This window comes from Meleagris gallopavo, chromosome 1, assembly GCF_000146605.3.
Source record: "Meleagris gallopavo isolate NT-WF06-2002-E0010 breed Aviagen turkey brand Nicholas breeding stock chromosome 1, Turkey_5.1, whole genome shotgun sequence".
NCBI classification, from domain to species: Eukaryota; Metazoa; Chordata; class Aves; order Galliformes; family Phasianidae; genus Meleagris; species Meleagris gallopavo.
In genome coordinates this window covers 187,186,524-187,205,596 of record NC_015011.2, presented here as the reverse complement: position 1 = coordinate 187,205,596, position 19,073 = coordinate 187,186,524, and the positions used below count along the sequence as shown (strand labels likewise).

At 43.6% G+C, this 19,073-nt stretch overlaps 3 protein-coding genes across 3 annotated transcripts in view; 1 reads left to right on the top strand and 2 right to left on the bottom strand.

The window, feature by feature from the left end:
* Positions 1–118: 118 nt before the first annotated feature.
* LOC109365508 lies at positions 119–3,006 on the bottom strand. Its single transcript, XM_019612343.2, has one exon. The coding sequence runs from the start codon at positions 2,867–2,869 to the stop codon at positions 1,766–1,768; it is 1,104 nt and encodes a 367-aa protein (XP_019467888.1). The 5' UTR covers positions 2,870–3,006; the 3' UTR covers positions 119–1,765.
* A 1,070-nt stretch (positions 3,007–4,076) lies between these two features.
* DDIAS (DNA damage induced apoptosis suppressor) lies at positions 4,077–9,877 on the bottom strand. Its single transcript, XM_019612344.2, has 5 exons — positions 9,700–9,877; positions 8,969–9,097; positions 7,453–7,614; positions 6,135–6,252; positions 4,077–4,301 (listed from the first exon to the last, which is right to left on the bottom strand). Exons 2-5 carry the CDS (start codon positions 9,079–9,081, stop codon positions 4,212–4,214), a joined length of 483 nt encoding a protein of 160 aa, XP_019467889.1. The 5' UTR covers positions 9,082–9,097; positions 9,700–9,877; the 3' UTR covers positions 4,077–4,211.
* Positions 9,878–10,200: 323 nt separating this feature from the next.
* PRCP (prolylcarboxypeptidase) overlaps positions 10,201–19,073 on the top strand; it is a 28,363-nt gene continuing 19,490 nt past the window's right edge. Inside the window, exon 1 of the mRNA XM_003203536.4 lies at positions 10,201–10,443. Coding sequence (XP_003203584.1) covers positions 10,306–10,443 — 138 coding nt within the window. The 5' untranslated portion in view covers positions 10,201–10,305. The remainder of the gene's footprint in view (positions 10,444–19,073) is intronic.

Genomic DNA, 19,073 nt, shown 5'->3' with positions numbered 1-19,073 from the left:
CTGTCATCCATGGGAGCGATGTCCCTTTGCACTAGAGCAGCAGAAAGGAATCTGTTTACAATCAGAGCGTTCACAGCGGCGTTGGAAACACCAAAGAAATGCCCATCGCAGTCACTAGAGGGTGGTGTTCGGCAGAGGGAGCGTCCATACCTGGAGTCATTGCAAACGGGCTGCTGGTCCAACTCCTGGGTTTGCATGGATGGAGGCCACGTTTGAGCTGGCTTATGTTCTTTGTCCTAGTGTTTTGGTTGGTTTATAATGCTAGTTCTTCAGCCCTCACCTTGCTCTTTTCATGCCCACAGCTGGCCTTCCCTCATAATTGGCCTTTCTTGGGTGGAGAGAACCCCCACTGAGCACACCTTCCACTTTAAACCTTCAGCCTTTTGGTCAACATACAAGGTTTGTACTCAGACTCCTTCTGAGGATCAGATGTCTCCCTTCTGCTCACACTTGCACTGAGAAATGAGCTGTGAAGCTTGAAGCCACCACGTGTCTTTTATTGCCTCTTCCACTGACTTTGAAGGTCTTTCCTTAGTAAATGGCCAGCACGAGTGCTGGGCCATCTGCTCCGTGTTTCGCAAGGAAGCAATAAAACAGGAAAAGGTATTTGGAGAGAGAAAAGTTGCTGCAAGCCTCTAGGTAGGAACTGGAAACGCAGGAAGAATACAAAGGCTTCCAACAAGAGAACAACCTGCACAGGGGAAAAAATGCTCTATCTTCATGCGTATAGATCCTTCCTCCAGAGCACTTCTGCCCAGGGTCTGACACACAGTGGGACTTTTTGGCTTCACTGGTGTGCAGCCCTCCTGCATAAAACAGAAGGCTCTGACAGCTCTGCATTCATTTCAGTGGTATCTTAGAGACAGTTCTATCTGAAAATCTAGTCTTGATTTATGGCTTTCTAATCTTAGGGAATCAACTGTGGACTTGGTGGGTATTTTTTCAGTTTTATTGCCTTCAGAGTTAAACATGCTTTATTTCACTTCTCCCCCACCCCCCCAAATTAAATCATATCAGCTTGTACCAAAGCTACTGCTTACTGTAATATGGAGATATATTTACCACTGAAGAAACAAAGTCATGCTGGGTGAAACATTTCATGCCAAGGCACTGTCAGTACACAAAGCAGAAGTTCTGGCAGTGGTTTAGTGCTAGATGCATCAGATCCGGCATATCACTCCACTAAGATCAAACCCCCGTGGTAAAGTGGGTGTTTGTCCAGTTCATCACAAGCAAGCATTTAAAGAGCCAGAGATATATCATATGCTCATATCATGCAGGAGGCTGTAGTTTTAAGCATATAGTTTATTGCTTAGGATACCAATCTCTTAAAAACTCTTTCAGTGGTGCCTTCCCTGTGCTGAGTGATAGGAGTAATGCTTTCTTGCCCTTTATTTCTTCTGCATAAAATATAAATTCATTTGCCATTTCCAGACAGGCTACATTTCCTCACTCTTTTGAGGAAGAGTGGATGCCGAAAAACACCTCACCTACACTTGAATTTGAAAAAAATGAGACACATTTATAAATGCTCACACATTTACATATCTTTATTGCATTGTTCAGAGTTAATTTACAACAAAATAAAGTAATTGCAGAATTCTCTTTTCCTCATCTACTTGGTGCAAAGCTCTGCAAATAAATATAATTAATCTTAGGAAGACATGTGCCAAGAAGCATATAAATGATACAATTGTTTTTAAATAGTTCTTTCATCCAACTGAGTCTTCCCAAAACACAATAACACAGCATAGAATATCCAATTTTACTGTTTTGACTTATGGAAAATAGGGCTCTGTGCTTGGAAGAACAACTCAGGAGACCAGCCTGTTGCCCCTTCCATTGAAACCCTTGAATAATTTGCACATGAGCTGAGATTCTTTCCTTCTGAAGAAGAACAGCTTTCCAGGACTGTGTCATTTAAAAACAAAGCCTTGGCAATACCTGCAGACACAGGAGTTGTTAGAACCGTGGCTGCACTCACAGAGTTGAATCTCTCACTCCTGAAGCACACGTCTTTTTCACTGTTCTCTTTACTTCCAGAAATAGGGTTCCTGTCAGCATGCTCAGAGGTCAATTGTGAGTCCCAGCTAACTGGTTTTATGCTTAAAGATGCAGTTGGTTTAAATCTCTTTTGAGATGGAGGGATGCACTCCTCAAAATTGGCAGGTGACTGGCTGTTACAGAACTGCTGTGGAACAGAGCTCCTACCTTCTACGTCTTCACTGCTGCTCAGTCTTTCACGTTTCACTAGCCTGCCAGTAAGCTGCTGTAACAGAGTGTTCTGAAAGGAAGATCTAGATCGCTTGCGTTTGGAATGGATTTTAGTGGGATTTTCAGGGGTGAATACAGTGACAGAAGGGCTGTGCTCCCCAGCAGGCCACAGTTTTTGAAGAGGTTTTGCCACAGGAGTTGACTCTGAATAAGGAACAAAGTCTTGAGCACTAAATGCATTGCAGTCTGAATCATAAAAGGAGCACGTTACTGGGGTACTGTGCTTACGAAAAGCAAGAGGGGTTCTATGTAGGGAGGATGTCTGTTTTGAACTGTTACAGGAAACATCTCCAGGAAAAAGCACCAATTTGGGAGTTGTGACCTTTTCTGATGAAGGATCTTCCTGTATCAAAGAGTTACACGACTTATTTAAGGATTCTGCAGCTTTTGCTCCCTCACCTGCATTCACATCAAAGAGATCAGCAGAAGCATTGTAGCTTTCTTCAGGGCAGCTCCCATTCCATATCACCTCTCTCTTATTTATACTTTTGAAAGCATTTTCATGTAGCTCTCTCAATGGTTTTATTTTCCTTTCACGTATCCTTCTTATATCACTGGGATTTGCTGGACCAGAGTCCCATGCCCCTGTGAACATAAGATCTTTTTTTGGTTTGGTGTGCAAGAAGAATTTTCTTTATTTTCACTACCAGATAAACAGCTGTCATGTACAGAATGCACACAGGTAGCTCTCTTGCTCCTCTGTAAACAAGTTTCTTCATGTTCAGCAGAACAATGTGGGCTGATAAAAGAACAGGCTGACTTTGAAACTTTAGCATTTGCTTCTTTGGACTGTCTGCTTCTTTTGGAAGCAGAAGTCTCAGATGTTACTTGCAGGGACTGTGATGGAGTAAGTAGATGAGAGTGAGGTATAAAGCAAGACACTCCACATTCCTTGTCAGGTGAAGATAAAACACTACTGAAAGAGTTATGCTGCAACACCTCATCACTCAGAGGATTTGGACTGGCCTTTAGACAAGCAAATGATATACTCTGCCAACTGTCTTTCTCTGCTGATGGCAAGAACCTCCCTGATACTTCAGGTAAGGCACCAGCTATTGGGGTTTGCCTGGGATGAGATTTGTTATGATTTATACTCAACTTGCTGCTTTCAAGAAGGCCACATTTACCTGCATCAAGATTAGGTGATGTCACAAAACTCTTATATTCTATTCTGGCTAAAAATTCATTTAGGCTTTCTGAGAATGGGAGCTCATCCCAAAGCATTGAGTCTGTCTGAGATGCTCCAGTTAGATTTCCATGATTAGTAGCTGAGGTATGTCTCCTGTAAAAAAGCAACTTTGGGGATTTTTCTTGGCAAGAATAATTTTCACTATTAGTCTTTGGGTAAATAACTTTTGATCCAAAGTCCAAGGGATTTTCTAACAACCAGGAACTGTTTTGAAGTGAACACTCAGTCTTTGAAGAAGAAATTCTCTCTAATTTATCAGTGGCAGAGATTCTGTCAGCTTGACTAGGCTGTGAACTTAATTTGTTTTCCTCTTCTTTATTCCCTTCCTTCAGTGAAGAGCTGCAAAACCGTGAATCCAAAAGAGTTTGATTGTTAAAGCTTACACTGCATGATTCTACAGACATAGGCCTCCCCTCTTCTTCATGCTGTTCACTCACCAGCTTTCCCACTTCCAGAGAGGGAAAATCTTCTGCTGTTACCCAAGCAACAGATGAAGTCAGGCTGAAGGATTGCTGCCAGGACCGTAAGAAACTTTCTCTACCACTAGATTGAACAAAACAGGAGTTTCTGCTCAAAACAGACAAGCTGCTGAGTTCACTGACAGATTCATCTACCGCAGCTGAAGATGCATCAGGTAAGTATGAGCTGTTATTATTGTTCCTGAATTTCACAGACTGCAGGAGCCGACGGAAGTAGCTGATGACAGTAAAGCCAGTAACAGCAGCATTTGGCAGGAAGATCTGGCAAGCTATAAGGTTTTTGTACCTCTATTAATTCTGGAACAGTTTTGCAAGATGCTGCTGGCAGCAGAACATGTTCCATCTTCACTTCCATAACCCTGAGGAAGGAAAGAAAAAAAAAATAAAATAGTATAGTGCTTTGTTTTAAGACAGAAAAAATAATTAAGGCATGTCTTCTAAGTCAGGATTAAATGTAGGCCTCCCTTTTTAGTCAGAAATGCAGGGAAGGGAAGACAAAACAGTCTGTCACATAAAGCATAACTCCCTGGGAAATAAGTACTGGCAAAGGCTATAAAGGGCATCACAGTATGAGGTACTTTCCTTGTTGCAATTATGCATAGTTCTGGAGCTAGAAAAATGACCATGAATTCTAAGGAAGGACTTCACAGAAATTTTCCTCCTCCTGGTAGGGCAGTGGGTGCCCCAGGGCTTCCTCCAGAGCAGTTCTGTGCAAGTGACCAGCTGCCTAACGCCAGTGCTCTTCTTTCATCTAGGAGGCACTGCACAGAACTTGAAGCAAAACATTCTGGTACCAAGTACACGAGTTGGCAGCTCGGCTATCAAAGCCAGTGTGGTATTCTCTATGTGCTACCTCAGCCTCTTGTATTCAAGAAACATTTAGATGTTGTACTAAGGGACATGGTTTAGTGGGAAAAATACTGGTGGTAGGTGGATGGTTGGACCAGATGATCTTGGAGGTCTTTTCCAAGCTCGGTGATTCTGTGATTCCATTAAATGGAAAAAAATGACAACCTTTTTTTCCCTCAGGTTTATTTGGAGCAGAGTATTTCAAAGATGCAATTGCTTATATCACCTGCTCCACTTCCCAAAGATACTGCAGGTGGAAAATGACACTTAAATCAGAGAAAATTATCCAATGTTTTGAGAAGAGGATAAACCACCTTCTACCTCTTCCTCAAAGCCTGGCAATGCCAGAGAAGACAAAAGCTGTCTTCAAATTCAGCCATCCTCCTACTCCCTGACTGCAGGGTGCAAAGATCGAGGCTGAAGGCTGTTAGCCAAGGACAACACCCTTCTAGTTGTAAAGCTTAAAAGTAAAACTTGCCTTAGAAGTTAAATAAATGAAAACAAAAGCAGTATGTTATATTGTTTCTGATTTTTTATCTGGGAGAGTGCAATTACATGCACAACTGAACATGATACAGAAATGTTATAGCCAAAGGCTGAACAAATGGTCTTAGCATAGGTGTTCAGGCCATGTGTGCAGATGAGTAGCAACAAGGTTACTGATATGCAGAATTATTTCTTATATCTTTAAAGGCATCAAGCAGAGAGACAGTGAATGGCTCTAGTAAGAAATTTAAGCCATGAGGTCTTCAAACTTCCACTGCATATGCATGCCATGAGGAGAATCTCAGCTCAGGCTTGTATCTATTGGAGATGAAAAACACTTGTGCCAGATAGGATTTATAATATGAACAACTCTTAAGAGCACCACTTGAAGTGAACTTAAAATACAGTTCCCATGCAAATATTACTAAGAACTAATATTTTCAAGTCTGTTAAACACATGGACAAACTATAGATGCATACACTGAGCAACTGTATTTTATCAGCATTTTTAAAGACTCTTAAATCCAGAAATGTTAAAATGCTGCGAGGAGCTGTGTGCATTTCCCTACATTTCAGAAACCAGGAGACAATGCAGCATGGAAAAGGTGAGGCAGTGCTTACAAAGAAATGTTTTATGCTTGAACTGCACGTTTTGTTTTGCTTTTTTTTTTTTAGTATCCTGATTGCAAGCTATTACTGACACGCACAGGAGCTGGAGTTGCAGAGTAATTCCCATACCCAGGCCCCACATTTTCTCAGAATAACAACATTCCAAGAAGATGTCTTGTTTATGGCTCTAGCTGGATACAAGCTAATGAAAAACTCAATACAAGAGAATAACGTAGATTAAAAATTACCTTCACTCCAAATATAAATCTTTTTCCAATGAAACAGGTTTCAACTGCTTGAACTAACACTCCTGGAGATGCAGCCTTGTTTGTTTCTCCTGACAGCTGATTAAAGTCTTCAATACACCTTGAGTAAAAACACACAGAAGTAAAAGCACCAGAGGAAGCATTACATAGCAGTTCAGCTGTAGTACAGGTAGGTCTGTAGGTAGCTACTGTGTTAGCATCAACTAAATAGAATGAAACAGGCAATTGTGAGCCTAAAAATTGTTCAGTTCATTTCATCTATTGCAATGAAATAAAGTAAAACTACTTTAATAGTTTATTACACGTACAACTTTTGAGTGCTCCTCGTGTGTCTCCAATTTTTGTATCAGCAGAACTGTACTGAGGGGCATGGTTTAGTGGGGAAATATGGTGACAAGTGGATGGTTGGACTGATGATCTTGGAGGTCTTTTCCAACCTTGGTGATTCTATGATTTATATATTACAGCGCTGTCATATATGCTGCTATTTCTTACACATCCTTTCTGCCTACACATTTACAGAGATGGCAGCATCTATATTAAGATATGCAAATAGTTTTGGTGTTCATGGTAGTGCAGCAATCTAGCGTGGAATGGCAACCATAGGAATATTAATTATATTAATATCAGAATTAAAAAGTATTCATCCATGACCAAATGATAACAAAAGTCAGTGGGAAACAACATACAGAAACAAGCAGTGAATGTATCTGAGTATCTTACTGCAAGTTTCACATAACAGAAAGTCTTGATAATGTGGGTGGTCAGGCTCTAAGGACAAACAGCTTTTCTCAGAAGTCCTTCATTGCATAAGGAATATCTGTTTTTTTCTCTAATACAACCAGCTTTACACCTTTTTCTTAATCCAAACTGTACACCAAATCAACAAGAAACAAACAACAAAAACAACCCTAAGGCTCTATGTTTACCATAAGAGTTTTCCTCTGAAAACTTGAGGAAAAATTATGTTTATCTCCCTGGAAAAGGCAATTTACTTTTGATGAAGACAATTCCATCTTATCAAATTTAGGAGCACCCAAGCAAGAAGCCCAACCAATCAAACTGTGAAACTTAAGTTGTCTTCAGTAGATCAGTAGAGGATCTTTTACGTAGAAGTAATCCATCTCAAAACATCAAGCTTGCAGCACTTTCATGGGGTGACTGGTACCTGGGAAATGCTGGCAGGGAGCACTTCAGCAGCTTCTTCTTACTCACCTCCCCATCATCCATGCTCATCTTAAATGCTTTTCGGCTGAAGAAAAAGCAGCAGCTATATAGCTAAAAGCAATTAATTCCTTACCTCTGCAGATTTCCTGCAGTGATGCCAAAGAATGGATCTAAGCAACTTCCAAACACAGTAATGTCAAACAAATCATTTGTGTCAGCAACCTTTAGGGACAATCTGTATCTGTAGCCTGCTTCTTCAGCTTCACCCGTGCAGTCACATTTAAGACAGTTAAACCTACCAGAAGAGAGGAAAAGAATAAAAGAAGACTGAATACATGAACTTCTGTTAGTCACTGCTGAGATAAGAACTTATCTGCAGTTGTAAGTACTACTGAAATAATGGGTCAAATATTCCATTACAAATTTTAGGATTTTTTTTTCTCAGTCTTTATCCTTTGAGGCATTAATATTTAATACCTAAATTCAATACCTAATTCAGTACCTAAAGGGAGCCTACAAACAGGAGGGGAATCAACTCTTTGAAAGGGTAGATACAGCAGCACAAGGGGAAACTTTTTTAAGTTGAGGGAGGGAAGATTTAGGTTGGATGTTAGGGGGAAGTTCTTTACTATGTGAGTGGTGAGGTGCTGGAACAGCTGCCCAGAGAGGCGGTGGATGCCCCGTCCCTGGAGGTGTTCAGGGCCAGATTGGATGGGGCCCTGGGCAGCCTGGTCTGGTATTAAACGTGGAGGTTGGTAGGCCCTGCATGTGGCAGGGGGGTTGGAGCTTCATGATCCTTGAGGTCCCTTCCAACCCTGGCCATTCTGTGATTCTATGAATATTGCCATTAGCTCATTAAGGGGCCTGTGTTACTACAGAATGCCTATAGCTTCTTTTATGGATTAAATGTTAGCCTGATGTCAATTCAGAGATATAGTGTGCTCAGAATGACCTCTGGGGGAGTCACTATGAATTCCTTAGCATCTGTCTCTCTTTTGACCTCTTCTGGAATTCTTCTTTCTATAGCTTTAGCATAAAACCTAGATTTAAATAAATTACAAGGAAACAGCTCAGTTGCATGTTCACCTTTAGCATGTGAATCAATCGATATTCTTACTTTGCACAGCCAGCTTCTTTCATTTTGTGCTGATATTCACTGATTTATTCTTCCTCTATACATCATTAATTTGACATAACAGTAGGGAAAAAAATGAAAGCTTGCATGTTTCTGGACACACAATAAGCAGAAGTGTCTTAGAGGACTGGACAATGCATTGAACAAACAGAACAACAAAAAATAAAAAGTAAGATTTGACTTACAGAGGCTTTCAGGTAATGCCTTCTAACTTAGGAACAGCACAGAAGAACTGAGCTACAGAGGATGCAGTTGGAAGCTATTAACACACATCATTCATTCTCCTACACTGCCTTTCAGTATTGCATGGCACTTAACACAATGGAAGTCCTGATGCATAACCGTCTCCAAACTGCAGCAGGAATACAAAGAAACCCACGTAGTGTTAATTTCAGATATTTATGCTACTTATCATTGATTTCTTTGATTGCTCAATTATTGGTAACGTATTTTTCAGACCTGAGGCCTCCCAGGCCTCTCTGACTGTTCAGGGCATATGAGATACAGGACATACCTCCTGGAGTCCAGGATCAGCCTGGACAAGCAGTTTTGACAAGCAGGGTAGGTGAAGCAAGAGTTCTGGACGGAAATTACAGAGGCAGCCAAGAGTCGTCTTGCATTACTCATGTGCTCACTGGATCACCTGAAACAGGGAAGCCAAAACGGCTCATTGAGTTCTCATGTTCTGAGATGTTAATACAGACTGCTTTTAGCTGGGTTTTCCCGACGCTTTGAAAGGCAACCCTCAGGAAACAAGGATCTCTGTGAACAGCAGCCCCATTCAGACATGTATCACCAGCATTAACCCTTCAAAAGAGGTGAAGATACATAATAAGAAGCAAACATTCAGGAAATTTAATACTCAGCTCCAGCTAAATCATCAGACATTAAAAAACAAACAAACAAAAGCCACATAAAGACCATAAACCCTATAAAAGAAATGCTGTTCAGCTCTTGCTTTAATGATGCTCTTTATGATACCGGCTGTGATGCAACTCCAGATACGTTCAGGACAACGTGGCATACGTAGAAGAAGACTCAAGTGTCGAACACAGTTGAGCTTCCTTTGCTTCTTACACCCTGAGATGGAGTGCAGCACTTACGTCTCCCCACGGGTTACATGAGGGGATCCCTTCAAACCCACACAGCCAACACCTCCACCTGCCTCGCATCCAGCAGCGCCTGCTGCCCTCTGGTCGTGCAGGAACAAACACACGCCTACGGACCTTACGCTGCCATGTTTACCTTAGGGCTGTGTCACTGGAACGAGGGCTGCGCCGCGTCCCCGGCAGCCCTCAGGGAGGCACGGAAAGCAGAGGCCGGAATGCAAGCGCTGTGCCCGTACTGCAGCCTCACACAGCGCAACTCCGAGCTGCCCTGACTCGGAGAAGAACCCGGAAGACGGAAGTGGCTGGTTGCTAAGGGCCGTTGCTAGGGGCGGGGCGATGCGGCGCTCATCCAATCGCAGGGCCGTCCCGCTTCACGAGCGAGGAACTTATCCGCAAATGGGAGCGGGCATGCAGTTCGGAGGGCGGATCACGTGCGCCAAGCAGCCAATCGCTATCTTCTCAACGTGCCCAAACTTCTCATGTCACACCTGCCGCCTCAGCCAACCAACCACGAGAGAGCGCGCGAATTAACTGCAACCGGTAACCCATCGGAAGCTCTACTCGTTTAGTGCCCGCCCACCACGTGCGAGAGCATAACCCCTCCCCTTCGGGGCCGCCGCTCAGAGTGCCCCGTGCGGGGCTCAGGGGAGGCGCCTCCCCTCAGCTGCCGGCCGGGGGGCGGGCGAGGGGTGGGCCGTCTATAAAGCCGCGGGCCGGTGGTTAGCTCCTGTTCAGCCTGGCGATGGTACAGATGCTGTGTCTGCGGCTCCTCCTGCTCCTCTTTTCTCTCGGGTCACTCGGCGCGCTCCTTGCTCCTCGCCGCCGCCGGGGGATCGCGCCGCTGTCCGGCCCGTACGTCACGCGGTACCTCACGCAGCAGGTAGGAGCCCGCCGGGCTGCGGGTCGTAAGGAGAGCCGGACTGTGGGCAGAGCCCGCTGAGGGGAATCCTGACGGGACAGGCTGTGCCTGAGGGATTGCTACTGTGGGCATCTTTGTACCCGTGTCCAAAGCTCCGTAGTACGTCCTGAGTGGTCATCTGTACCCTGATAACGCTTCCGTATTTAATGAGTGACTTTTATTCGTTGTAAATATGGAAGAGACTTCTGTTGTTGCTCTGAGTTTTGTTTTGCTGTCAGACGGTTCTCAGTTTGTTGGCAAAATCTGTAGCACGTGTCCAATACAGAGGAATCCATGACCATAAGGTGACTTAGGAGGCAAGGGACCTTAAAGGCCATCTTGTCCTAATCCTCTGCTGAGGGCTGTATTGCCACCTGCTGGATCAGGCTGCCCAGAGCCCTATCCAACCTGGGGCCCTACAACTGTTAGTGTGCTTCCACTTGAAGCCAGTTTGTTTTTATTCCTTCCCCAAAGCAGCTCCTTCTGACGTGTCAGGGAATGTCTGCATCTTGATCTTCTGCCTCATCTTGTATGGTGGGTAATGGTTCTTATTAACTGGGATGCATGATGAGAGGAAAGGATGCCTTGTAGTAGTGTCTGGCTTTGTCTGGGGGCAAGATTGTAGCCTCTCTTTGAATCTCATGCCCTGGACTAAGCAGGGGAGCTGTGGGTGTTCAAAGCACAGAGTTAGATGAATAAAACATCTCTTATTAAATTTATAGGAGGTGACTTCATAATGGAGGTTTCTTCAGCCTGGAGATGTGAAGGCTTAGGAGAGACCTCATTGTGGCCTTACAGTACTTGAGAGGAGCTTATAAATAGAAGGCTGAACAACTCTTTACATGGGTGAATAGTGGTAGGGCAAGGGGAATCAGTTTTAAACTAGAAGAGAGTTGTTTAGATTAGATGTCAGGGGATTTTTTTTTTTCTTTAACCAAGAGTTTGGTCAGGCACAGGCTGCCCAGAGGAGCTGTGGATGCCCCATAACAGGGATGCTCTAGGCCAGGCTGGATGGGGCCCTGGGCAGCCTGAGCTGGTGCTTGATTTAGTGGATGGCAACCCTACCTGCTGCTGGAGGGTTGGAACTAGATGGTCTTGGAAGTCCCTTCCGAGCTATTCTGTGCTTTCAGAGAAAACAGGTAAGAAGAACATAAAAATGAAATAACTGTAGTGACTAGGTCTTTGTTGTTAGCATTGAGAGGTGGGCAGGAAGCCATGTTAGTGGCAGTGTATTAGTGGGGAAACTTGCACTGGGATTTCATTTGTCTGTAGTCTGTTTCTGGTGTATGCATAGCCTTCTTCCAGGGGTCTATCTGCATAACCTGTGGTATTTCTGTTGAGAACTTCTTTACTGGATGCTTTTTAGATGTTCAGGTAGTGATTTGGGTTCCTCTTTTAATACTTCTTAAACTCATTGCCCCATAGGATACCACAGATACCTTCTGCAGCCTGCGGTCTGTATTGGCCAGGATATCAATCCAGTAGTAGTGTTGTAACTTAAAGCATGACACATAACTGTAGCATGCTGGTTGTTACCTATTGCTGCCCTAATATTGATGATAACCATTCTGTGCAATGATCTGAACTGCTTCTTGTCACCATGCTGCTGCACTTCTGTCTTCACCCCTATTCAGTTGTGGTGTCACTTGGTTATTGTTGGGTGCCATGTAGCTGACAGCAAAATGATAGAGCTGCTGTGTGCTTGAGTTCTGTGGATTTAGGGGTAGATAAATGTTGAGAGAAGGGAAGGAAGAATCCCAGAGGCTTTGTTTTAAAGATGTTGGCAGATCTTACTTCCTTCAGTCTTTTTCAAGTTTCTTTTTCTTACTGCAAACAGAATCATACTGTCTGTGAGTACCTGCTATGCAAAAGAGGGTTCCTACTTAATTGCAGGGTGGGATATAAAACTGTTTGTTTGTTTGTTTTTTAATTGGTAGCACAACATGCAGGAGCTATGCTACATATAGAACAGGGAACAGCAGAAGGCTGCTGTCTGGAAATCCATAATTGCATTATGGCTCTGTAATGGAATATAAACACTATGATTATGGTAACTATGTTTATGATATTAACTAGGGGTGATGATACTTTGCTGCCTCTTGTTGATGTTTAATTGTTTACAGTGAAGTTGCTCAGGACTTGAATCATCCGCCCCTGTTCCATGCTGCTGCTGCTTTTGTAGCTGAAGTTTGTTCTTGTTTTTCCTGTTGATGAGTTTATTATCAGTTGGAAGTACTTATACTTGTGCATTATAAAAACAATTTGACAGTACAGCAAAATATGCTGTAACAAAAGAAACATTTCTTACACATTTGTATTTAAAAAAACACTTTGTGAATGCTATTTAAATATTTAGTACTTCCACACAGGACAACTTTGTGAAGTATAGATAGTGGCTTGCTTGAATCTTGTTGCTTAAAAAGTCACCCATTGAGCACTGTAAATCATTCATTAGTGTTGCACTCTAGAGAATAGAGTTTCAGAAGCTGAAAACTTTAATATAGAATCACAGTCTAAGTGGAACTTTTTGGCATAGAGACCTTTGGCATTGCCTGAAGGTTTAGTGACAGCATATGCTGATGCCTGAATTAAGCCTGGTATTTGTCTGCTTTCTTAAACATGGGGAAGTAATGGATTCATAGTTAACTTGCATTGAACTTCCTCCTGTTTGCCATGCCAAGTGTCTGGCACCCTTGATAGCAGGGTTAAAGTCTAGAACTCAGAAATAAGTCAAGCAGTGTCTGTCAGTGTGACTGGGATCTTAGCCTGTATGTGCCCTGGACCGTGTCTCTAATGATCTTAATTATTTTGGCTTGGGGGGGACACTTTTCCCTTAGTATGTAGCTGATGCCTTTAAGGCCTCTACTACTCCAATGCATGAGTGACATTACCCAGATAGAAAGATCCCTCATGCTGCCACAAATAGATACGCAGCCATTGGATGAGGAACTGCCATCATCCTCATCTTTAGTCAACAGCCTTATCTGTACTGGGGAAGCTGATCTCCTTTACTTTAGTTCTGTTAGGCTAGTGTGGCTTCTATTGGTAAGACTAGCCTTACTTATGCTTTAATATTTTGCTCACGAACTGTATTGGTGTATTAAATCAATCCTCTCTTAAATGAACATAAATATGTAAAGTGCATGGAGCTGTGAGTAGAAGGCCAATCTGAATAGCCTTTTTGTAGGCAGCTGTGGCAGTGACCACAATGAGGAGCCACTGGAAAGACACTGAAGCGTTTGAGAGCTGTCTCCTCCAAGTAGAGATAATCTCATGATGGGGAGGGTTTGGAGTCAGGCAGCTTTTCTAACCTTTGGGGAGACTTTTCTTGCACTTCCGAATTCCTGTTTTCAATGCACCTACCAACATTATAAAAATTGAAGCCTGAAAACTTTTGATGGTACTGAGTGGACAACAACTTGAATTTAGTGAATCTTAAAGGCTTCTCTGTGATAAGCTGGCCTTTTTGAAAAGAGTGAATCATAGAATCACAGAGGTTGGAAAAGACATCCAAGATCATCCAGTCCAACCATCCACCTATCACCAGTATTTCCTGGTTATGCAGGAGGCTGACCCTCATCTTTCCACAGCCTCCCTTAAGGCAGTTGTAGAGAGTGACAGGGACTCCCCTAGGCCTCCTCTTCTCCAGACTAAATAATCACAGTTCTCTCACCTGATCCTTGTAAGATTTGTGCTCCAGGCCCCTCACATCTGCATTGCCCTTTTCTGGACACACTCCAGGGCCTCTATGTCTTGTAGTGAGGCACCCAGAACTGAACACAGCACTCAAGGTGCAGCCTCTCCAGAGTGAGTACAGAGAGATGATCACCTCCCTGCTCCTGCTGGCAACACTTTCTGATACAAGGTGCTCCTTCTTGGCCACCTTAGCGTGCTACTGACTCGTGTTCAGGTGAATGTTGACCATCACCCCCAGCTCCATTTCTTCCACACAGTCTTACAGCCACTCTGCCCCAAACTGTAGCATTGCCTGGGGTTGTTGCGGCCAAAGAGCAGGACCTGGCACTTGGTCTTGTTGAACTTCAGCCCAGCTATCCGGCTTGTCCAGATCCCTCTGTATTGCCTTCCTACCGCCACGCAGATTGGTACTTCCTCCCAGCTTGGTGTCATCTGCAAACTTACTGAGGGTGCACTCAATGCCCTCATCCAAGTTCTCAGTGGAGATACTAAACAGGACAGGCCCCATACTGGCTCCTGAAGAACATCACTCAGGACTGTTGGCCAGCTGGCTTTAATTCCACTCGCCACCCAGCCCTCCATCCTGTTCTTTACCCAGCAAAGAGCCACAGGCTGCCAGCTTCTCCACCAGAATAGTGTGGGCGACAGTGTCAAAGGCTTTGCTGAAATCTAGCTGGGCTATGCCAAGATCCTTTCCGTCATTCAATCACAGAAGATCAGGCTGGCTAAGTAGGACCTGCCTTTTGTGAACCCTTGCTGATGGGCCATGTTCTCCTGGTTGTCCTGCACATGGTGTGATCTCACTCAAGGTGATGTGCTTTGTAACCTCCTTTGGCACTGAGGTCACCTGTAGTTCCCCAGATCCTCCTTGCATCCCTTCTTGTAGATGCGAGCCTCCAATCCTCTGGAACCTCTCCAGTTGCTCTGGAATGTTGATAGACAGTGCAAAGTGGCTTGGCAATTATCTCCATCAGCTCCCTTGGCACCCTTAGGTGGATTCCAACAGGCCCATGGACTTGTGACAGCCCAGGTGGAGTAGTAGGTGTCTCTAACTGTTCCCATCTGAATTTTGGGGGGTTTATTCTGCACCCCATCCAAGACTTTCAGGTCAGGAGTAGAGTACCCTGAAGGTAATTGATCTGACTTTAAGAGATAGATGTGAAGAGGCATTTAAAACCTCAGCCTTTTCCTTATCCTCAGTGGCTACGTTCCCTGCTGCATTCAGGGAGATTCTCCTTGGCCCTCTTCTTAGTGTTAATATTTGTAGTAAAGTAGTGTTGTCTTTTACCCCAGTGGCCAAATAGAGTTCAAGCTGGACTTTTGCCTTTCTAATCTTCTCCCTGCATATCCTTTGTACTTCTTTGTTGTCTTCCTGAGTTGCTTCCATCTTCTTCCACAGGAGGTAGGCTTTTTTTGTTTGTTTTGTTTTTCCTGGAGCCTCAGGAAAGGTTCTGTGTTCATTCATACCTGCCTTCTTCCCCTCTGGCTCATCTTGCAGCACAGGGGGACAAGACTTCCTTGAGGAGCATTCGGTCTTCCTTGACCCCATAAAGGGGTCCCCAAGGGACCCTCCCTACCAGGCTCCTAAATAGTTCAAAGCCTGCTCTCCAGAAGTTCAAGGCAGCAGTTCTGCTGTTCCCCTTCTGACTTCACCAAGAATTGAGAGTTCTGAGTGTATGTGATGCCTCTTCCATCAATTTACTAATTGATGACTGTGCAAGACTTAATGTGGTGATGGGCCTTTCTCCACAATCCCACTTTGTGTGCACATGACTTATTCTGTAAGCAGCTATGAATTGGCTGAAGAACCAACGTAGCATGTACAAATAAACTGCTGTTCAGCAAGCTTCTGCATCTGTTCCTCCTGTCAGATTATTTCAAGCTAAGACACATCTGTTTTGTGGCCATTTCCAGAAGATTGGTTTTGGTTGCATTGAATCACTTCTAGATTTCATAGCTTAGTAAGTGCATGTTAAAGTCTGTGCTCACATTGTGTATATGTAAAAGGAAGCTCTTCAAGCTTCAGAAGTAATGCGATTTGATCTCTTCTGGCTACACCAGATTTCTTTAATGTCTATCCTGTGTTACATGCTGAAGCTTTGAAGAATGGAAAATAAAAGTATAGAATCATAGAATAGCCTTGGTTGAAAAATAAAAAGGTTTCAACCCCCTGCTATGTGCAGGGTCTCCAACCAGCAGACCAGGCTGCCCAGAGCCACATCCAGCCTGGCCTTGAATGCCTCCAGGGATGGGGCATCCATAACCTCCTTGGGCAGCCTGTTCAGAGAAGACCTCATTGCACTCTACAACTTCCTGAAGGGAGACTGTGATGAGGAGGGGTTTGGCCTCTTCTCCCAGGCAACAAACAGGACCTGAAGAAATGGGGAAATAAGGAAAGTTGTACCAGAGGAGGTTTAGGTTAGACATAAGAACTTTTTCTCTCGGAGTGGTCAGGCACTGGAATGGCTGCCCAGGGAGGTGGTGGAGTCGCCGTCCCTGACAGTGTTCAAGAGGCATCTGGATGAGGAGCTATGAGATATGATTTAGAGGCTTGTGATAGCAATGGTAATGGGAGGACAATTGGATGATCTTGTAGGTCCTTTCCAACTTTGTGATTCTATGATTCTATGTTTTATGGGAAATGCCAATTCAGAAGAAGCCGGTGAATCCTGGAGTTGTTCTGCTCTTGACTGTGAAGCACAACTTTTCTTAAGATATTCAAGCAGATTGAAATCAACGCTTAATTCTGACTAGCAGTTATTTGGCAGCCTTTTGTGACTCAGGTTGGTGTCTCAGAATAGTAACAAACATCGGGAATGGTTTTAAAAAAAAAAAAGGCAAGTCTGGCAACACAATACAATAGCACTTTTAACTTCTGGTAAAGGAAAAAACAAGTGATTTTTTAACATAATTTTAATTGGTACCAAGGGGCTGTGTCAGCGTGCAGAACAGTGATGCTGATGATTGTATTTTGAGGTGCATTACTTGGCGTGTATGTTTTACTCATCAAGCAGTACAGGAGTACTTGGCAGCTCTTACTCTGTGATTTCATAGTGTGATTAGAAACAGGAGCTGTAAGCTATAAAGCAGGCCTATAAGCAGAAACAATAGCAGTCATTCAATGCACAGGAAAACAGGGAAGTACTTGTTAGAGCTTGTCAGTGAATTTTTATTTTTATGCACTACTTATCTGGGGGTCACAATGCAGACATAATCTGCTCAAATTAGGCAGGAAACACTTAATTTCCTCACAACTTGCAGTCTCTTCAGTCAAGTGAGCAGTTCATACGAAGGGCTACAAAAAGCATTGCTTGCTCCTCTCTCTGAAAATAAGCATCTTTATCTCAAGCTTTAACCATTAAAAAGCTGTAGTGGGTCTCTGAAAGATTTCCATCACTCCTTTTTTTAATAAAGAAGGTCTAAGGGACTAAAGAATAAAGAAAACTACACATGGCTGAAGTAGCAAGCAGTTCATAAACCAGGTATGCACGAGGTCTTAGCAGAGAGCAATCCTGCTAATGTGGTTGAAGTTTCCTTGTTGTGTTACCTTACCATGCCAATCGCCTGAGCTGTTGCACTGGTTTGTTTCTTTAAGTCTTCAATATCTGAAGAAACACCTATGTTTTTTTTATTCCATAAGTTCTGGAATATGTAGGCTTTGTATCTAAAGCAGCTAAACTTAGAAGGAAATCAATAGGAAAACCCAACTGAACTCAGTGATCTTCTGTATGTTTTCCTAAAGGTTACTTTGTCCCCTAGGCACAGGAAGTCAGAATTAAACATGGATGGAAGAGTGGGAAGTGTTACTTTTCAGCACGGTTAGTAGACACTGTCCTCCTGGCTCTGTGATAGGGGGTTAATTTTCTTTAATTAGTCAGTGCCTCTGACCTCTGGGCTTGGTTCAGCCCTTCTGGGAAGGTGTTTGTGGAGGAAGGCCTAGGAAGAATCTCTGGACAAGGGCTGTTCATTGAAAGGCCTGGATGTGTGGGATGCAAGTGTGCAGGGAGCTGCTGTGTGATTCCTGCTGTAGCTTCTGCCTCTCCTTGTTGATAAGGACACACTTGGTGCATCTCCTTTCATCTCTGGTAAACTTATTCTGCTTCCAAGGGGAGTAAATCTTGCATTATGAAGCAAGAGGAGGACCTGACAACTTTCTAAAAGTATGCACAAAGGGACCAAGTCTGCAGAAGAGGTAGTTGTAGCCGGGAGTTTCCATGCAGCAATTTCCCTTTAAGACAACAGGAACAGAAAGTGATGGGTATTCAGCCCCCTGCCTTCCTTAGGACTTGGACTGAGGCCAGACTGAACTAAAGGAAGTGGGTGAAAGCAAAACTAGCACTAGTACAACTTCTGATTTATGCCTCAAACCAGCAGCTTGTTTTTCCTTGCTGCCTGACTTCCTGAAAATGAGTTCTTCCACAAAGCTGTTAAAAACGACAGGCTGATCTGAAAATTAATGACAAATGCCTGGCCACCTACAAATGTAGAGTTTTCAGTCCTTCAAGTCACACCAGGGGTGAAATGTGGAGTTACTGTAGCTCCTAAGCAGTGGCTCCTGTCCTACAAATTAATGGCAGTTAGTTTTTTGCAGATGTCTGAGGAGTGGTTCTGTCTGTGCCAAACAGGGCAGTTTGTAACCATGCTCTTGCCTGGTTTAAAGTAGGAAGAGGGGGGGAAAAAATGTAAATAGAGAAGTGTTCTTGAATTCTCCTATGAAGAGAGGTTGAGGGAACTGGGATTGTTTGGCTTGGAAAAGAGAAGGCTCCAGGAGACCTCATTGAGGCCTTCCAATATTTGAAGAGAGTGTATAAAAAGGAGGGGGAGCGGCTGTTTATGAGGGTGGATAGTGATAGGACAAGGGGGAATGGTTTTAAACAGAGACGAGGAGGTTTAGCTTAGATACTAGGAGAAAGTTT

Bases quoted from the DNA above. Each gene is read 5' to 3' on its own strand.
- LOC109365508 (XM_019612343.2), bottom strand. From the start codon at position 2,869: ATGTTCACAGGGGCATGGGACTCTGGTCCAGCAAATCCCAGTGATATA.
- DDIAS (XM_019612344.2), bottom strand. From the start codon at position 9,081: ATGAGTAATGCAAGACGACTCTTGGCTGCCTCTGTAATTTCCGTCCAG. The intron at 7,615-8,968 runs GTATGTCCTGTA...CTCTTCTGGTAG, and splicing joins CTGATCCTGGACTCCAGGAG to GTTTAACTGTCTTAAATGTG. The intron at 6,253-7,452 runs GTAAGGAATTAA...TTTTTACTCAAG, and splicing joins ACTGCAGGAAATCTGCAGAG to GTGTATTGAAGACTTTAATC.